The sequence below is a fragment of the Pieris napi genome, chromosome 3 (genome assembly GCF_905475465.1).
Source record: "Pieris napi chromosome 3, ilPieNapi1.2, whole genome shotgun sequence".
NCBI lineage: Eukaryota > Metazoa > Arthropoda > Insecta > Lepidoptera > Pieridae > Pieris > Pieris napi.
The window spans coordinates 12,839,106-12,859,071 of NC_062236.1; the positions used below are offsets into that span (position 1 = coordinate 12,839,106).

At 34.9% G+C, this 19,966-nt stretch overlaps 2 protein-coding genes across 3 annotated transcripts; one reads left to right on the forward strand and one right to left on the reverse strand.

The window, feature by feature from the left end:
- Nucleotides 1-5,759: 5,759 nt before the first annotated feature.
- Nucleotides 5,760-7,698, forward strand: LOC125063435 (chymotrypsin-2-like). Its single transcript, XM_047669863.1, has 5 exons — nt 5,760-5,837; nt 6,095-6,281; nt 6,535-6,784; nt 7,026-7,190; nt 7,525-7,698. The coding sequence occupies exons 1-5, from the start codon at nt 5,789-5,791 to the stop codon at nt 7,678-7,680; spliced, it is 807 nt and encodes a 268-aa protein (XP_047525819.1). The 5' UTR covers nt 5,760-5,788; the 3' UTR covers nt 7,681-7,698.
- A 3,136-nt stretch (nt 7,699-10,834) lies between these two features.
- Nucleotides 10,835-16,837, reverse strand: LOC125063821 (chymotrypsin-2-like). Of its 2 annotated transcripts, none has more exons than XM_047670466.1 (5): nt 16,740-16,837; nt 14,646-14,814; nt 13,151-13,397; nt 11,816-11,965; nt 10,835-11,017 (listed from the first exon to the last, which is right to left on the reverse strand). In XM_047670466.1, the coding sequence occupies exons 1-5, from the start codon at nt 16,795-16,797 to the stop codon at nt 10,862-10,864; spliced, it is 780 nt and encodes a 259-aa protein (XP_047526422.1). In that variant the 5' UTR covers nt 16,798-16,837; the 3' UTR covers nt 10,835-10,861. The 2 variants fall into 2 exon arrangements, with proteins under 2 accessions (XP_047526422.1, XP_047526423.1); XM_047670467.1 differs by lacking the exon at nt 16,740-16,837 and adding an exon at nt 15,761-15,891.
- Between the last annotated feature and the right edge of the window lie 3,129 nt (nt 16,838-19,966).

Below are 19,966 nucleotides of genomic sequence, written 5' to 3' on the forward strand. Positions count from 1 at the left end.
TTCTTTTTAAACATATCTTTATTTTTCCGCACATACAAATATGCTCATAAATGTATTGACTTGCCAGAGTCAAAATATGTAATTCAAGGATTGGCCAACTAACTGAAGAAAGGAAGAAGTCTAGGGAAAACGATGATTGCCTCATTCTTTGGTCGGAAAGGTTATTTCGCGACAGTTATGCTAAAAGATGGAATGACAGTTACTGCAGACTGATATGTCAATCGGTGTTTGCCTGTTGTCTTGGAAAAAATTCGACAACAGCGCCCTCGAAGCAGGATCCTTCTTCACCACGACAACGCTACAGCGCACTCCGCAAAACGGACTGTTGAATATTTGACTATGGCAGGTGTCGAGATAATCAATCATCCGCCATACAGTCCTGACCTGGCGCCCTGCGACTTTCAGTTATTCCCAAGAACTAAAGATAACATTCGAGGTATTCGCTTTACGAGACCCCTAAGGAAGAATGGGCCCACTGCTTTTCTCAGTGGTTCCATAAAATACGACGATGTGTCAAACTCAAACTATCTTTTTTCATATACGTAAACAAGTACTCTTATGAATCGTCGTGTAGAGATGAACGGAGATACTTCGAAAAACAACAAAAATTCGAAAAACAATATTGGCATCTTTCTACTTTAAGCCGTTTTTCATTTTCTTATCATTGTAAGAGTAGGTTAAGGTAACAACCTAGGTAATGGCCATCCCGAGAAACCAGGTGAGAGCAGAAGGTAAGTGGAGAATATCGATTCTAACCAGGGACTTTCGATCGTACGATAGTACGACTCAAGAGATCCTACTGATTTAAATTTATCCGATCGTTTATAACAACAATATATGAAAAACCATCATAGTTAAATGGTGTATCCATTACACCATTCATGATGAGTCATGTATAAGTCGATATACTGTATATATCGACTTATACATGACTCATCGTTTGCCGAATGCGAAGCGATAATGACGCAACGAAATCTTCACAGAGAATCCGAAGTACAGTATGAACCCGACCAAAAAATATCATCTAGCTAAAGCTAGCCACGCGCTATACGCAAGATAAGATAACAGCACTTTTTATATTTTGTGGAAGTCTATTATACCGCAGCACTCCTCCAACGCTCAATGTTTTTTAGCGTAATTGGTTCTTATGTAGGCCATACACACTACGGTCTACCGGAGAGGTCCACCTGTGCAGGTCTCCTGCGCAGGTAGACCGGAATGTGTGTGGGAATAGACCTGTGCAGGTTTTTGAACCTGCGCAGGCGACCGGCGCAAGATCGAAAATTGATTCTTTCGAGTGCCACCGTACGGTGTACCTGTGCGTGTGTGCGTGTACTCCGGCCGCCTGCGCAGGTCGCGTCAGTTGTTTTCTAGTGTTTCTTTCGGACGGTTGTCTCATCGCTCGCATCGTATTGCCAGAAAATGGCGCCACCAGATTCAACTAAAAAATCCTTGAAGATTTTATCGAAATGTATAAAAGTAATCAATATCTTTAGAAAATTAAAAACAAAGATTACCATAATCGAGACAAGACGAGACAGAAATACTATCTCATAACTGTGTCTTTTTTTTTATTATAGGAGTAACCATTTCAAGTCTATATGTTTTCTCGTCCATTCGAAGATAGTTTTTTAAATCTTCTGGTTCAAATGTCAGTTCATTTAATAAATTAACATGACTATATGTTTTCCTATTCAATAACCAATGTTTACACCACTTTCTTCGCTTGTTTTTCGTATCATTTTTCTTCAAAATTAAAGCAAGACCTAGCAACGCCAGCGTATCATCCTCCACATTAGATGCCATCGCAAAGAGAACTGAAGACCGCTCCGATACACCGGAACTTCCCCATACACGCTACCATTGTTCGGTTGACCTGCGCAGGCATACCTGCACAGATTACCACTCCGGTAGACCGTAGTGTGTATGGCCTACATTAACTTAGGTAGAATTAGATTTTCAAGGCGTCGTGAACTGCGCTTCTTTATGATTTAAAATTTTGTAGATTAATAAGCTGGTATTGTATTGAAATAATTGTTTTATATTCACGAGTTTTGTTTCACTGTAGATTTTTTGTGTAGAAGTTAAGTATGGGTAATGAAAAAGCAATTTAATGACTTTATTGTGAGCTATTCGAAGATGTGATATGTGTTGTTGATGGATGTCCGTGTGGAACTTACCTACACACACGGACGGGTAGAGAAAACTAGATTAACAGATAAAAGACACACAAAGATTCTACTTTGTTACAGGTACTTAATACTGACTCTGACAACCCTAGCCCAAGCGCAGAAGAAGACGACAGCCTCAACAATGGACCTGGCTTATTCATCTTTAAATAAGGAGATACTGAAATCATTTCTCACTATCATGTTATTCTGAAAGACTAATGTCTTATAGGTTAATACCTAATATAACAACACGTACTTGACTTGCAGACATAATTGACTAAAACTATTCATAGACTACCGAATGGTTATTACGTTTCAAGAGCTAAACTGACTACAATAATAAATAATGTTACAGTTAAAATCAATCGAACCGGACTCCAGGGTTAAACGAATCATCGTTAATCCATTGGGTACTCTTATTTAATTTATTTCTGGGAATCTTGATCGTAATGACGCTCTGAGATATGAGACAGCTATTCATATTTTAAAATCAAATAATGAAGAATTAAGTTCTAGTTTAAATCAACATATTTCACTTTTTAAACATTATAGCATTCAAAAAACTCTGGTTTTAAATAATTTAACAAACAAAATTATGCAAAGCCTTTAACTATATAATAAACATATTGTCTAACTCGGACGATCAAATTCGATATCACAAATAGGAATCAAAGTGTAACTCCCACCTGTCACTAAAATTCAACACCGTTATCGATAACGTGCTGGAGTTATATAACTACCTACTAACTAGATATAGACCAGGGTGGATAATTTTTGAAACCAAAGAAAATAATAGTAGGATGAAAACCATTGGAATATTATCATAATTATTACGGGCGATCTGAGGTCGGGAAGGGGGAGTTTTTAAGGATAAAAAACGGTTTATCTCGATTTCCGGCAAAACCAAGTCCTATGGAAAAAAGTCAAACGGCAAAGATGTAGATAATAAAAAGATCTTAAACTTTTGTATTCACTCTTTTTTACATAACCTCAATATTTATGTGAAAAATTTATTTATATATTTTACAAAAAATTGTTTTTTTCCACGAACTTTGGTGAAAAATTACGTTTTTATGTCCTAAATAACAACGCTGTAATTTTTTTTTTTTTTTTTTTATAAAGACAATTCACACCAATTGACCTAGTCCCATGCTAAGCTGGTGAAGCTTGTGTTATGGGTACTAGGCAACGGATATACATACATATTATAGATAGATAGACATATAAATACATATTTAAACACCCAAGACCTAAGCCCAACACCAAATGCTCATCACATCGATGTTCGTCTCAGCCGGGGATCGAACCCGGGACCCATGGATTCGCAGTCAAGGTTACTAACCACTACACCAATGAGTCGAGATTTTTGATATTTGATATTTGATTTGAAATATTTATTTTTTAACCTCATTTTGAATTAATATCGAAAAAGCACCCTATTTTCAATCGAAAATTCACCCGTCAAAAGCTTAGCTTTTTTTAAAAATTGGTGTGTTTTCTGTTCGTTGAAATCTCTACTTTCCGATGGTAAAAAAATAATATAAATATATGGTTATGGTTTGCGGACTCAGTTTCCGCACTTAGACGCTCAATAGGTCCGTACGTAAAGTCCTGGCTAACTAAGCCAGCCTAACTCCTTCCAAAAGCACAGAAGCTTCCAGGGCACTAGGTGCACTAGGCGCAGGCTAATGTTGAAATTTACTTTTAGGTTTTTGGAAGTAATCTCCGTACCTCTCAACACATGACGATGTGTTCGATGGGACCACTGAGAAAAGCAGTGGGTCAATTCGTGCTTAGGGATCTCTTCTGTGCCATCGTACGCTTTCACCGCGTCTCCAGCGGCTCGTAAAGCGAATACCTCGAATTTTATCTTTAGTTCTTGAGGATATATAAAAGTCGCAGGGAGCCCTACGGGTAGGATAACGCTCAAGGTGATGGGATTATCTCAAAACTATCAGGCAGGCTCATCGATAACTAATCGCTTGAAGCGAGAAATGAATAAGACAGAGCAATATTAAAATGTAACCTTGAATTTATAATAATATATTCATTAGTTATTTAGTTTCCATGGCCTTAAAGATTGACAAGCACGTGCAAACGACACAAAAATTTCGGAATAATTATGACCCTTATTCACACTCCTCTGCTGCTTCAATAATTTAAAACAACGATTAATATCCTAATCCTTGTATCTTTCTTCTTTTTTATAGCTACTAGTATGTTTGTCGTTCTCCGGATTTATAAATTTTGTGCTGTCATGTTTTGTTTTGCTTTGTTCTGTATAATATTTTTTATTAGTGAAACTGTTTGTGGATAGTCAAATCGCGACGGTATTCAATAGGATTTTTTTTAATTTAAATAACTGTTTCCGGCGCAACCCCCAATTCATGCGACGTATTTCTAAATCATTACCGAGATCCGGCGCGATTGTTTGAACCGTTATAATGTAACCTACTTACCTCGAGATATGGGTAAATTCAGAGATCAATGTACAAAATATGGCTTTTCAAGAAACCACTCCAAGGCCATCGCGACTGTTAATAGGCAGTATAACAATTAGTATCGTATCTTTTTTTGATACTTATTACTTTTAATTTGAATAATGAGCACCCGCTTTCGCTCGCGCTCACCATTTTCCGAAGCGAAAAGTGACAACGATAGCGAGTCGGGAAATGTAGCACGACTATCCTTAGTGATGTCCGCCCAATCTACTCGAGAACCGACGGTTGATGAAGCCGCCTCTTAGGTTAACCGGTTTCAAAACGTAGATCGCAAGATGAAGAGGATGGCCTGTGGCAGTCCTCTCGCCAGAAAGTCCAACCTCAATACCCTAACCTCTACCTAAAAGGGATTTAAGATTTACTTAAGGAGCACGTAGCAAGCGCAGCATCCCGTAGGAGATAAATGCAGTGACAAGACTGACTTCGCTGAGCAGGGATACCCCGTAAGGGACTTTTAGCCTCCGAGAAAGGCTGGCACACGGTGGGACGTGACAACGTCCGTCGTGTCGAGGGAACAGGCAATCCCACGTGCATGCCTCATTTCTTAAACACAATCCCTTGGCTCAGTTCGCCGTTACGTAGGGGCCTCCCCGGAGAGGCCTTCACGCATTTGGCAATCAAAGCGTCACTCCAGGCGTCCGCACCGAAGTCCGTCACAGTAGAGAGGCCCGCAGTTAAAGTGAGCTCTCCAGCTCAAGTCCTGGGAACTGCGAGTGCCTGCAGTCGAGATTCATGGAGAACTGCGACAGATGTACGTAAGGACGTCGCTCTCCGCCATGACCTGGAGCTTTCTACCACAGCCCAATGTATGAAGTTGGCGTTGGCGTTGGCACACGCCAATTTGACCAGTTTAAACACCATCCCAACCCGTTGGTGCGTAAAAGCATGAACTACCTACTACAATAAATGAAATATTATTACGTAAGTAGTGAGTAACATACATACAATTCGAATAAATATTTAGCTATATCATTAGGCACGAATACTAATTATGTTTAAATTGTTTTAATAATTTCCGTCTTTTGCATATTTTTTTCCTTTAATTTATGTATATTTTTAGTATAAATATGGAGTAGAAAATTAGAAAGTCAAAGCAAGGACAGGACTCCAAGTAAAATGTTTCTCCATTTTGGAATATTACTCCTTCTGTCCCAAGGACTCCTTGGTAAGTTAAATTTCATTTAATTAATACTTATTTATACCCAATGCTGTGTAGTCTATGAAGGATGCAAACACGACTCAAACATAATTTTTGACAAATAATAAGTATTTAATTTCGCACCATCTGGAAAGTCATTTAAAAAATCAATAATGAATTCTTTCTTCGTTTTCCGTTAACAAAATAATTATTATACCGTACTTCGTACACATTATATTAAGCTAAACATTAACATAGCCTAATTAAATGAAGTACGTTCACAGGCGAAGTGGACGTTTCGGAAGCTATAGATGGAGACAGCCGAATAATCGGTGGCCAAGATGCCACTCCAGGCATGGCTAACTACCAAGTTTCATTGCGTAGTCATAGACGAAAAGAAGAATGGCACAGTTGCGGAGGTTCTATTTTAAACGAAGAGTACGTGTTAACAGCCGCTCATTGCGTTTATCAGTAAGTATATTTTTCGTCTTATTATTTAGTTGCATGAGTTAACATAATATATAAGCTCCTTTCTCTGTGCTTGCTTGCTCACAAGTTGTGATGCGCCTGTCTGGTTTGGCACGAAATGACAAAAATGTTGCCATCATTGATGACTTCCACTTTCAATGTTTTTGGACATACAGAACCATTTACAAAAAAATGTGAAAGGTATATGAGGCACGAGGAACTTTAATGATAGTTTATTGATTAAAAAAACTTTTAGGAAAAATATAAAAGGGATGTCGATAGTGGTTGGCAGTCACACGATCGATAAAGGAGGCGACCGTTACAAGATTAAAAAATATGTGGTTCATAAAAAGTATTCTGAGGAGACTCTAAAGAATGACATAGCCATCCTTCAGATCGAAGGCAAAATCAAATTCAGCGATAAGGTTCAACCGATTGAATTGTTAAAAGAAATGGCACCTATTGGAAAGAAATGTCTCTTGACTGGCTGGGGATACGTAGACTATGTGAGTAGATATATTTAATTAACTAAATGTTATAAGTACTTAATGACTTTAAAAATAAATAGATATAAAGGTTATTTTAGTAACCAAAATATTTTGAACAAACTACTAAATATATGGGTAACAAAATGACATTCAGCAGGGATTGCATTATTTTAACATTGATACGTTCATTTCCATTATTTATAAATAAATAAATAAATCACTAAACCACCAAATAAACAAATGTTTATTATTATTACAGCACAGGCAAACTATACCAAACAATCTTCAAATGTTGGAGTTCGAAACAATAAGCAATAACGACTGCAATGAACAATTAAAACGTGTGCCTTACCTTTCGCGTTATCTGCCCATAGACGACGGACAACTTTGCGTTAAGCGCCCGAACGACAAAGGTGCATGCCATGTAAGTAATCAAATGTGGCTACAACATTTCTATTTGATGATAATTTCACGTTACGATCGAGCTTAATCAAAATGGTTTTAAAAATAAGGTCTAGAATAGTAAATGTCTTCAAAAGTTCCGCATTTCTAAGTTTTCCTTTAACACTTGTTCATACGGTGCAGTTACGACATCGTGAAGGAATCATGATTTCTTAGCCTGATAGAAAAGAAGACTGATTACCGAGACTGACTGAGGCCAGCTCAATAAGTGTGCAAAAACAATTTACTAAGTATTATTATTCTTACAATACAATCCTGTAAATTAATACCTTTAAATATTATCATTTCTCGTGCAGGGTGATTCTGGTGGACCTCTCGTCATTCAGGACGATAAGAACAAAACTCTTCAAATAGGAGTCGTGTCCTGGGGAATTCCTTGCGCCAAAGACTTTCCTGATGTATTTGCTTCAGTCCATGGTTTCTACGATTGGATACAGAGCATAATTAAATGAATTATTCAATTATTCAATTTGGTAACATCTGATCAAAATAAATATAATTTGAAATAAAAGTATATTTTATTATATGCAATATTTTTTAAAAATACAACTAATCCTTATTTTAAAAAAATAACATCAACGCTTATACATTTAGAGGAGATATTGACCGGTTGAAACTATACCTACGAGATGCTCACGAGCCCAGTCGTAAAAATTATTCAATGCAAGGTGAGGTGGCAAATTTTAGGTAGTCAAAATCTATTTTCAAAAAAGCGACCATATTCGAGCATTAATTTTAATTATTGAAAAGTTATTCATTAATTAATAGGTAATTTTCAAATTTGTATCGAAAAATGTAAAAGAAAAATTGATGATAATTTGATACATTACGTCGTACTTTAGAATGCGCGCTATTTTAAAGTATAATTAATATTTTCGGATCTAAGCGCTAAAAAGAGGCTAAGTGTATTTATAAACAGCAGTGTTCGCCAAGTAGTTTTTCTGTCTAAATATGCGTTTAACATTCGCTCGTACGGTGAAGGAAACTTTATGGGTCTAAGGAGAATCAGAAGGCTGATCGCTCTGCTGATCACTTGCCTTTTAGAAAAATATAAACAGACATCGTAATCTAAGGCCAAAATGGTTGTTGCGCCTCTGATTTTTAAGAGTAGCTATCGACCCATCTCCTTTATTATAACCGTAAATTGTATGTAATGTTTGTATTAAGAGGACGAACAGTTTTGGTATTCACTACACCTGACATTCACATCATCACTGTCATCACATAACAGAACGGCCTATGATGACTAATGACCATCCCAAGAAACCAGATCAGAGAATAAGGTGAGTGGAGGATATTTACAACTGTATCGTTTTTGTGCGTAGTAAACTCAAACTCAAACTCAAAAATATCTTTATTCAAGTGGGTAACCAAGTACACTTTTGAATCGTTAAATTAATCGTAAATTTACATTTACTACCAGTTCGCAAGTCAAGGGCGTAGAGCGGGTAAGAAGAACTGGCAAGAAACTTTCCGCCACTCTTTTTAATCGCCAAGTATTGTCATACAAATTGTTTGAACTGGAGCAATTCAATCCCAAGGATTAGGATCATTTAAGTAGTCCTCAAATTTATAAAAAGCTTTGTTGATTAATTTTCGTTTAACGAGGGCTTTGAATTAATTTAGTGATAATACTCTAATTTCGCTTGGGAGTTTGTTGTAAAAACGAATACAATTTCCATATAAGGAGTGGTTTATCTTTTGGAGCCTGGTTGGTCGTACACTCAAATTAGTTCTATTTCGCGTATTATACTGGTGAAAGTCACCATTTGTTTTAAAATCTTTTATATTTTTTTGGACATACAACAAGGCTTCAAGAATATATTGACCAGATAGTGTCATAATATTTAATTCCTTAAACTTATTCCGTACCAACTCCCTCGGAGAAACACAACAAATACCCCGAACAGCCCGCTTCTGCAGCACAAATATGGATTGAACCTCTGCAGCAGCACCCCACAGTAGAATACCGTACGACATAACGAATATTAGTTCTCTTTTAAAGAACAGTGACATTCACAATAGGGTTACGAGAAGTAAGGGAAACCTTTTCCAGCCGTCTTACAGGTTGCACAAAATAAATACTTCATTTATGATTCCTAGTGAAATATTGGAACTGCCTTTACACAGATTCAAAACACATATCAAAAAAACCTTAATGTGTTAAGGTTACTACACAGTCAATGACTATCGAAGATAAAAACGCTTGGCAATAGTTGTAATTATATTCTTATAATTTGATTTGTGTGTAATGGTGAATGTGGTAAATCACAGAACAGATTTTTATATTTTTAAAGTTATACTTCTTTAGGCGCGTTATGAAAAATTTATGAGAGTGAAATTTTACGATGCGCGCGCACCGTGACACAATATTATCAGTATGGGCGCCGAGCGTGCGCAAGCGAGATGGGAATAAGACAATCTACAAGTAAAAAGAAATAGAATATGCATGACGTTAGCAGCTATGCCAAAAATTTTTAATGACCATAGTGACCTTTTAAACAAATAAAGGAGTTTTAATTATTTTTTCAAAGAAATTTAGCAATGCTTTTTCACAAAGACCTATTGTTACTTAGTTAAAAGGTTATGAAACATACCTAGTTATTAAATTGAATTAATAATATAATAAAATAATAAATAATAATAATTATTAATATTAATTAATAATTGAATAATATATTAAATATTAAATATTGTTAAATTATTAACGCTAAATATTTATTATTAATTATTTAATTTAAAAAAAAAATAAAGAAAGCCAAAGAAGTATAACTTCTTACGCGCGTACATAAGTACACGCACCATTTTTTTTACTTATGTAACCTTAATTACGTTGTGGTTTATGACATTTTCCTTTGAATAATTGTAATGTAAAGGGAGGGTAAAACTTGCTGAGTTTCTTGCCCGTTCTTCTCAGAACAAGGCCTCCTGGTAGTTTCGCGAACGGATGGCGTAGTTTTGCTCTTTCGCGAATTTTGTAAACGTTTTTGACATTCATAAGCATGCGCTAAGACGCATCTAAATTGAATAAACGTATTTTGATTTTGATATCTATTCTCACCAGGACCTTTCAGTGATCGACATTTTCTCTTTATTGAAATCTTTGATTATAATAATACCATCTGTTTATTATAAGCTGTAAAAACTCAAGAGAAGCGTACGAGTGGAGTATACTGGACTGAACTGGTTTTGAGGCTATAAGCACGGCGCGCGATATGGCCGTGCTCACTTCTTCGCCGTTCGCATTAGATACTATAGACGTTACTTGTAGTTATTGTAGTTGAATTTGTGGTTATGTGTTCTTTATTTAATTAATAGCAATTGTGTGGTAAATGTCGTGTTATCTTATTTCTTTTTTTGTTTTTAATTTTATTAGTTAATTTCTTACTTTATAATAAATATAAAACAAACACTTACCTTCTTAATTATTGATACATCTAAATTGCATACAAAATTCCGCATTAACGCTATTCAAAGTTACAGAGAACAGGAGCGATAGTTTGAAAAGTTAATGTTTAAATTAAAAAACGAAGCATAGCATCTAAAATCAGGTCAGGGTTGAATTTTTATAAATTAGCAGTTCCAAACTAAATGGCAAGTAAAGAATTTTTTCAATGCAAATATTTATTTATTTTAATTCTTGTTCATAGTATCTTTTATCCAATTAACGAAAGAGTAGACTCTAGTGTTGACATCGGGATGCACAATGCTGTGACCACAGCTTCTTGTCCCCCAGGAAACCAGGCCAGCAAGAGTTCCATTCCTTACTAAAGGACCGCCAGAATCTCCCTGTAAAAGTGTGGTCGTCAAAAACTTAGATCTACTACATATTTCAAGTTCTTTAATTTAACACAGTACCATTAATTTAGTATCATAATTCTAATTGATACATTCATATTATTTATTTCGAAATCAAATACAATATACGAATGAGGGCATGAGTTGCCTTGACACATAACAGTCTGGCATTCGGAATGCTGTCGTTACCAGCCCGAGTTCTAATGAAGCCGGAGGCTGTCTTGATACGCTCTATTGTGACGGACAGTTGGAGATTATTCTGCACAAGAGTGTGTTCACTGTCCATAACTCTCGTAAATCCGATAGGACGGATATCTGACGCAATCAGAGTATTACAAGTGTACTAGAGAGTAAATGTCAAAATAACGTCTGCATTTATCAGAACATATTTCCATTCATTCCGTGAAAACGATATTTCAGGTTCTTGTGACATCTTATTATAGTGTTCTCACTGTTGGTTTACTCAAAATGGACACCAATCAATTATCAAAAACAGATAGAAAACTGTGAATTACTAAATCTTGTAACTGTTTTAAACATGTACCATGAACCACGGAATAATTGTTATCTAGTTACCCACAACACAGGGGATATCACATCTCCAGTATGGGAAACAGCGAGAGATGAATTCCGTCACAACGTTTTTATATATATATTTTTTTTTAAATATTAATCATACAATCAGTCTTTGCGACTATAAGTAGATACGTTGAGTGCTTCTTGTTTTTATTATTAAAAAATATATAATGTTATAACCATTGAACGACGTTGTGTAATAACAAATTTTACCTGACAGCTTCCTTCTCGAGGTGGCGCGCGTGTGCAAAGATGTTTAGGCGTAATCGGCTGTTTGTAAAAGCTATATTTTATCTTGCATTGATTCGTTGTTATAGCAGTTACTTCAACAATCTGAAGTTTATTTGGTAGCGGACCATCGTTCTGTAAATAATTCATTTTTTTGTTAAAACGATATCGCCTGCGTAGATATTGTTGCACGATTGTAATAACAAGTTGCTTTATAGTATATACATTTGCTTTAAAAAACCATCCGAATCGATCACTTTATAGTACATTTTGAACATAATACACTTTTTTTATGGAACAGGAGGCAAACGGGCAGGAGGCTCATCTAATTTTAAGAGATATACACTGACATTGGCACGCTTTTTTCTACAAGTAGACTAAGTCGAATTGGTTTGGAAATACTTCATGGGCAGCTGGTTCCACATAGTGGTGGTGCGCGGCAATTATGCTCTGGTATAGAACAAAAATAACTTCTGTGCAACTGGTCTGAGTAAAAATAGTTTGTACCCTGCAAAACTGACTCCCTGAGAATGCAGTTAACATATTTTACGTTTTTTTAGGTACATACACAGTAGCCTATCAGGTATCAGGCCGAGAAGCTAGACGGCAGGGAAGTGTCAAACCTCTCCTTTCCTAAAAAAGGGACTTAATCTACTTCAAAGGCTTGGCGTCTCCCGCCGGGTCGTTACGACAACTACTCCGGTAATATGCATCATGATATTTATGAGTCGGAGCCCTATAGCTGGCAGAAACCATGTGCTGTTTATCTTAGTGACATATTTGACTATTTTATGGCCGAATTTATCCAGCTGCGATCTGTGCTCAAGCAACATGTCGGAGCCCAACCCGGGATACCCTTATGCCAGTCTCGAGCTCCATTTTACGTTATTTTTTTTATAAAAAGATTTACAACAATAAATAAAAGTAAGTATGGAATCGTATATTATCTCGTCGGTCGGATTTGCTTCAGTTTCTTCAGATTTATTATTTAGATCAAGTAGGTGATCACATGCTGTAACTTTTTGAGTTTTAGATGTGCTGGTTTCGTTGTGTTTTTTTCACCGTACAAGCTATAAGGCCAAACAGGTAGAGTTTAGGTCTGTGTTTTGAGTCTAAGTCAAACCGGTTTCCTCACGATGTTTTCCTTCACCGTTCGAGCGTATGTGAAATGCGCATATGAAAGAAAGTCCATTGGTGCACAGCCGAAGATCCAACCTACGACCTCAGTGATGTGAGAGGCACGCTGAAGCCACTAGGCCAACACTGTTAAAATTATTTAATAAAATAAGATTTAAATATAGATCTTGTATTTTAACTTACACTTAACCTGCCCCATCCTGTTAATATCAGTGTATCTCCTGGATTGATATTGGTTGTAGGCAATCCCACTGGATTAACTCTATCATTAAGTTCTATACCAGACTCGATTTTTACGAGGCTTATATCATTTGTGAATAGTTTCTCGTCAAACTTTTCGTGGACTATCACTTTATCAGGTGTATATTTTTGTCCCTCGTCTGACAGTTTATTGATTCCCACCGCAACTTTGAATGATTGCGCTGGTCGACTGTAATTAAAAATTAAGAACATTAATGCTTAAAATATCATGAATTGCTTATGGGTTAATATGTTAAAAAATTATAGGAAAAAACCTATTTTGACGGTATAATTAAAGCTTTACAAAATTTATATTAGTATCCTAATGATCCTAAAAGATGAAATTTCGGCGCATTCCGATTCTTTCCACAGCACCTCTGATTGCGATCGTTTATCCAATCACTAAAGCATTACGTTTCGTTTTAATTTCGCTTCTCAATCTTTAGTTTAAACGTTGTAAATTATCTTAGTAACACCGTCAACTGTATTGGGTGTATCACGCGGCTAAAACATCGACGGGAAATTAAGCTTTAAAGTCCCAATACCACTTTTCAAGATGCCTAAGTAACTAGTAAAAATATGTTTGTACTTTTGGGTTCAAATGCTTTAGAACTGAGCTTTTAAAAACGGACAAGAGAGACTTGTGCAGTACAATAATTTATTGTTAAATACTGATTAATTTGTGTTTATAGTGGCGCTATAACCTCTTTAGGTCTTGGCCTCAGATTTCTGAATTTGTTTCATGATCATTAAAAACCAGACACACGCCGTCGACTTTTTGGGTCTAAGACATGTCGGTTTCCTCACGATGTTTTCCTTCACCGTTCGAGCAAATGTAAAATGCGCACATAGAAAGAAAGTCCTTTGGTGCACAGCCGGGGATCGCACCGACAACCTCAGGTATGAGAGTCGCACGCTGAAGCCACTAGGCCAACACTGCTCAATTTGTTAAGCATTTAGTATTGTATTTTATTGACATAACTTTTAGACATAGAAAAACACTTTTTTAACGGATATGTTTTATCATAAATTTAGTTAGTAGTATTCCAAGTCGATACCAACTCCGGGGAAATAAATACAGATAACACAACTTATTCTACAGCTGTGATACTTTTTGACATTCAACACCTTTTGTCTTCAGTCACCGTGACCACGCACGCTGTAAAGCACACAAAACGTCGGTTAAATTTAAAATTATGCAAAATAATTGTAAATTTATAACAAAACATAACTTCAAATCCGTTATAAAAGTGTTTTTCTATTGTTAAGCCTTACTTGTAATAGTACATAAGAATAATAGTATTCACTGTTAATCATTCCAATAGATGGCGATAGTTGTATTATTCGAGTAATACATACTTCTAATAATTTTGTACACTTATTTGTTTTGTGCGTTACCTAAATAGTTGTAATATGTTCGTTATTGTGTTGAACTTACTTATATGTACAATGAGCAGCCGTGACCACCCATTCTTTATCTATGATGGATCCACCACAAAAGTGACTACCCACATTTTGGAGGGACACCTGATATTTTATAGCGCCATCCGGTGCGTCGTCACCTCCCAGAATTTTGGGATTAGCCGATGCAATCGCAAGCTTCAGACCTAAAATATTATTAACATTTATTTGATTACTTTGTTTGATTGAGACTGAGAATAAATGTTTGTAATAATGTGCTTGTTGTATTGAGACAAAATTATAATTTTCAAGGATATCACCAAGGTATATACACGAATTTTTGAAACATACCTTGCGTTACTTATAATATATCAAATTATGCTAGTACCGACATCGTAATATGGAGAATATGAGAATATCTAAAAGACCAAAATACTCATCAATATTAGTATTCACTGTTAATAAAATGCACAAATAAATCTTAAAAACAATGACAATAATATAAACTAAAAATAAAATGGCTTATGGACAAGCAAGGGGAAGTGTTCAATGTTCATGTGGATCCAAAATACTAGGAAAGTCAGAAATTTTATGTGCATGGAAAATTGCAAGTTATAATAATGGCATTATAGCGTATTCGATGAGTAAATCCAGTAAACTTTTAGGAACCGGTGTATATAATATATAAATCATATTATTGAATAAAAACCATATTAACTAAATCTATAAAGCTTTAATTAAGCCATTGAAAATTATGTAAATTTGTCGAATCACTTAAAACAGATCCAATTTTATGTCTATCATATACGAGTATGTTTATTCTTTACATGTATATTGTACCATAAGTAATATTAGAGGCGCATGGCTTTGAATCCTTCAAATTTAATAAACTGATAATATTACATGCATGATGTTAATTATACTGTCTCAGTTCCCAGTTAATTACATTAGGTTAGGAAAGGTTCTATTTATTTTTTTATTCTAAGTGGCGTTTGTGATCAGGTTAGGTTAGGTTTGGATAAAGCCAAAAAAAATTACCTTCTTTCATTCATTTCACAAATCATGATGTTTTAATTGGATAGACAAAAATTTTAGCTGTTTTAAAGTGGAGTCGTGATTCGATAAATTTACCAAAAATTATAATACACTTACCAGAGGAGGAATAAAATAATACAAGTAAAACATAGACCTCAAATAGAAACATCGCAATAAAATGTACATTTAATTCTGACGTTAATTGTAAAAGTGATTAAATGAAAAAGGCAATTAATCCAAAATGATAAAAACCAATAGAATTAATTGCATCCCCAACACGTGACACATTTTTAAGTTCTTATCAAAGAAATTTATGTTCTTACGTTTTTCCTTAATATATGTAATTAGAAATTTTAATTAATAATAGTATTCGATTTCACTATCTACTAAATTGAAAACTAAAGAACAAGTTAAGACGTACAGAAATAAGAAAGAAATTAAAAGTAGTTGATGCACTATCCCATTGCAAAAAGTGGTAATGGACCACACCCACACCGCTCGTATGAACAATGGCAGATTGACGAACAGGGTAACAAGAAAAAAAGAGATGATGGTGAGATGAGAGCTTAAAGAAGTTGGTGGGGAATATTGGGTGCACAATGCTCAAGATAGATAGAGATGGAGCTATTTGGAGGAGGCCTATACTCTATAAGAGGTCCTTGGAAAAAAAATATAATTATTTAAATAAAAAAAATTATGTGTATTTTTATGTAACAAAGAAACAGGGGGTCAGCGGACAGAATCCTTACCTGATGTTAAGTGATACCGCCGCCCATAGACACACACATTGCCAGAGAGCTCGAAAGTGCGTTGCCGGTTTTAAGAATTGGTACGCTCTTTTCTTGAAGGATCCCAAGTCGAACAGGGCAACTGGTTCCATATAATTGTGGTGCACGGCAAAAATTACCTTTCGAACGACGGACGTCGAGTTGATAAAGGTGGTATTTCGTATTCTACCAGCACCAGCATCCTATAGCTGGTTCCGATTTCTTATTTTGTGATTACGCAGTCTTGTCAGCCAAACAGACACCTGATCTGACATAACCTAAAAATTAATACCTATTTCTCAATACAAGAAAAAAATATTTTTACTTACCCCAAGTTAGTTCAATCGAGGCCAGCAACGAAAAATAAAGTAACATTTTTGAATTCATACTCGTGGGTGACAGTATAAACAACTAAATATCAATTTTTGATATTTAAATTACAATAGTTAATTATCATAATTTCTAGATCAATTGCCCTATTATTTTAAATACATATATACATAAATTACTGTCTCAATGGTAATAGACATACTTGTTAAAATTCTATTCAAGGGCAAATTTCTTGACTAAAAATGTCTATCTACATAGATTTTGAATTTAGTTTTTTTAAAGCGCCATTTCAATACTCTTTTACAAAGATTGTGTATTTGTAATCATTTTATAATAAAAAAAATTCTCGCAGTGGTTGCACGGAAGAGATCGATCGAAAGCGATAAGGCCGCCAGTAGCCCTTTTTTATTTAATTAGGTTAATTGTAATATAATATATCTGTATACTTGCAACGAAGTTTTAAGAAACAATTCGATTAACAGATTATTTCAGAACGTAAATATCATTTTAAAAAATAATTAATTAATTCGAAATTTAACACGTTACACCACCAGGTTTTTTACAGTAACTTAACTAATACAATAGAAAACTAAACTAAAATAGTAAGGTCCCTCCTTACTACTAACTTGTTGTATCCTACCATACCCAAGACAAACAAAGTTGGATACATTACTGGGTAAAGTCAAAGTCAAAGTCAAATCATTTATTTCAATTAGACCATCTAAAATGGCACTTTTGAACGTCAAAAAAAAATATAAAGAAGATTCTAGTTGCCCCTTTCAAAAAGTAGTTTCGTGTGGAGAAGAATGGGCAAGAAACTCCACACTTACTCTTTTAAAATAGGTTTACAATATTTTGTTACATTTGTTAAATAATTATATGTGAAGACAATGTACTCTTAGAATAAACTACTATACTAAAAAAGTTAGTATCCATGTTCCTCACATATTTACTGTAGAATGTGTACACTCCATACAACCTCATGTAAATGTATCTCACAAATTTATTTTGAATACGCTCAACCATTAGAGTTTTTTTTTTCTTGTGCCCAAATCATAGAGTTACATTCCAAGTGGCTCCTAACAAGTGCATTATACAATGCCATTACCGCTGTTATATTTGAAAAACCCTTGGCCATAGTTAAGATTAAATTAAAAATAATTTTACATTTGAGTACCTACTGATATTGTTCGTATTTTTTAAAAATAAAAGTGTCTACATAGAGACATCACGGAACATTACGATCTAGCCGAACTTATGACTAATAAGTAATTTAAGTCTAAGCTAATTTACTAATAAGGATTTTTAACATAAGAAAGTGTCCAATAACACTACTTACAGTCTCTTTTAAGTAACACGATAAACGACACGACGATATAGTAAGGATATTTAGAACCATAGACATTAAGAACACTACCGATCTTTGGGGTATTTCTGTAAAAATAATTAGTAGGATAATTGATGTAATTGCTCCCCATCTAGCTTTAATTTTCAACAATTGTATTGAAAGTGGCGAGTTTCCCGATCTAATGAAACATAGTAAAGTAATTCGATTATTTAAAGCAGGTAGTATGTCCGACCCCAGTAACTTTAAACAAATTTCCGTACTACCTACTTGTAGTAAAATATTTGAAAAAATTATATTAAATCAACTGGTAAGTCATTTTAACATAACCAAATTTTAACATAACAAAATTAAATAAAAATCAGTTCGGTTTTACCAAGGGTCGCTCGACAGCCGATGCCGGTGTTGAGTTATATAGATAAATAGTTAAGGCTTGGGAGGAGTCGCGTGACGCTTTAGGTATTTTCTGCGACTTATCCAAAGCATTTGATTGTGTCCAACACGAGACCTCAATCGGGCAACTCCGCCACTATGGCATCAAGAATACAGCACTGAATCTTCTGACTTCCTATTTACACGGTAGAACTCAGAAGGTTGAAGTGAATGGTAAGAGGTCCTCTGGGTCGGTAGTAGATATGGGGGAACCACAGGGCTCAATTTTTGGCCCTTTCCTCTTTTCTGTTTAAATAAATGATCTACCTTTCATGGTAGAGATAAAACATCAGATAGTTTTGTTTGCTGATGATACGTCCTTAATTTTTAAAATCCAACGACAAATAACAAATTTTGACGATGTGAACAACGCTCTCTCTTTGGTTTAGTATGAATAACGTACTTAATTAAAAAAAACGAAATGCATTAAATTTTGTGCAAAAACTGCTAGGGTTTTGGATACAAGACCAATTATATAAAGATGAGGAATTGAATCTGGATGATACAACTGTATTTCTCGGAATCACCATGGATTCAAAACTTCAGTGGTCCCCTCATATTAACGGATTGGCGAAGAGACTTAGTTCTGCAGCTTACGCGGTTAAAAAAATTCGCTCACTAACTGATGTCGATACAGCTAGACTTGTTTATTTTAGTTGTATGGGGTCATGCTGCTGATGTCGAAACTATTTTCATCCTGCAGAAAAGAGAGAGAGAGAGACATCCTGGTATTCGTGCAATCTATAATTTAAAATGTAGGGAATCTCTGAGAGATAAATTCAAGAAAATTAATATACAACTTCCCTTTACCTCGCAATATATTTATGAAAATATTATGTATGTATTTAAAAATAGTTATAAGTTTACTAGAATAGAACATACGCACAATGTGAATACTCGGAACAAACGCAGGCTGCAATTTATCCGTACTAGGCTATCTAAACTTAGTAATTATTTTTTGGGAAAAGGGATACTCTTCTTTAATGAAATCCCAGAGGCTTTTTTTATCTCTGCCTTTTAATCAATTTAAGAAATGTATTAAAGAAAAGCTGTGTAAAAAAGCCTTACTATAAAGTTAACGATTATTTAGTTGATAAAAAGGCCAGGGACTAGTGCTAGATAGGCTAATTCTAATTCATTTGCGATATTTGTTTTAAAATAAAAATGTTGTTTGATGATTTTGCTATTTTAAAAGAGTACCGAGAGTTTTATACGCCGGCTTTTTCTCTCGGCCTACAACCTCTGTCTTCTTTGCCGATGAGTAGGGATGCCTACAGTTTCAAATTTAATGACGTGGAATAAATGATGCCTGCATCTTACGTTCCATAATAAACATATTTTATTTTATGCATACATGATTTTGAATTTGAATTTTAATATTGCTTATAATAAAATTATACTTTTAATTCTTCTTTCAAATAATATTTATTTTGATTAGATATAACCATC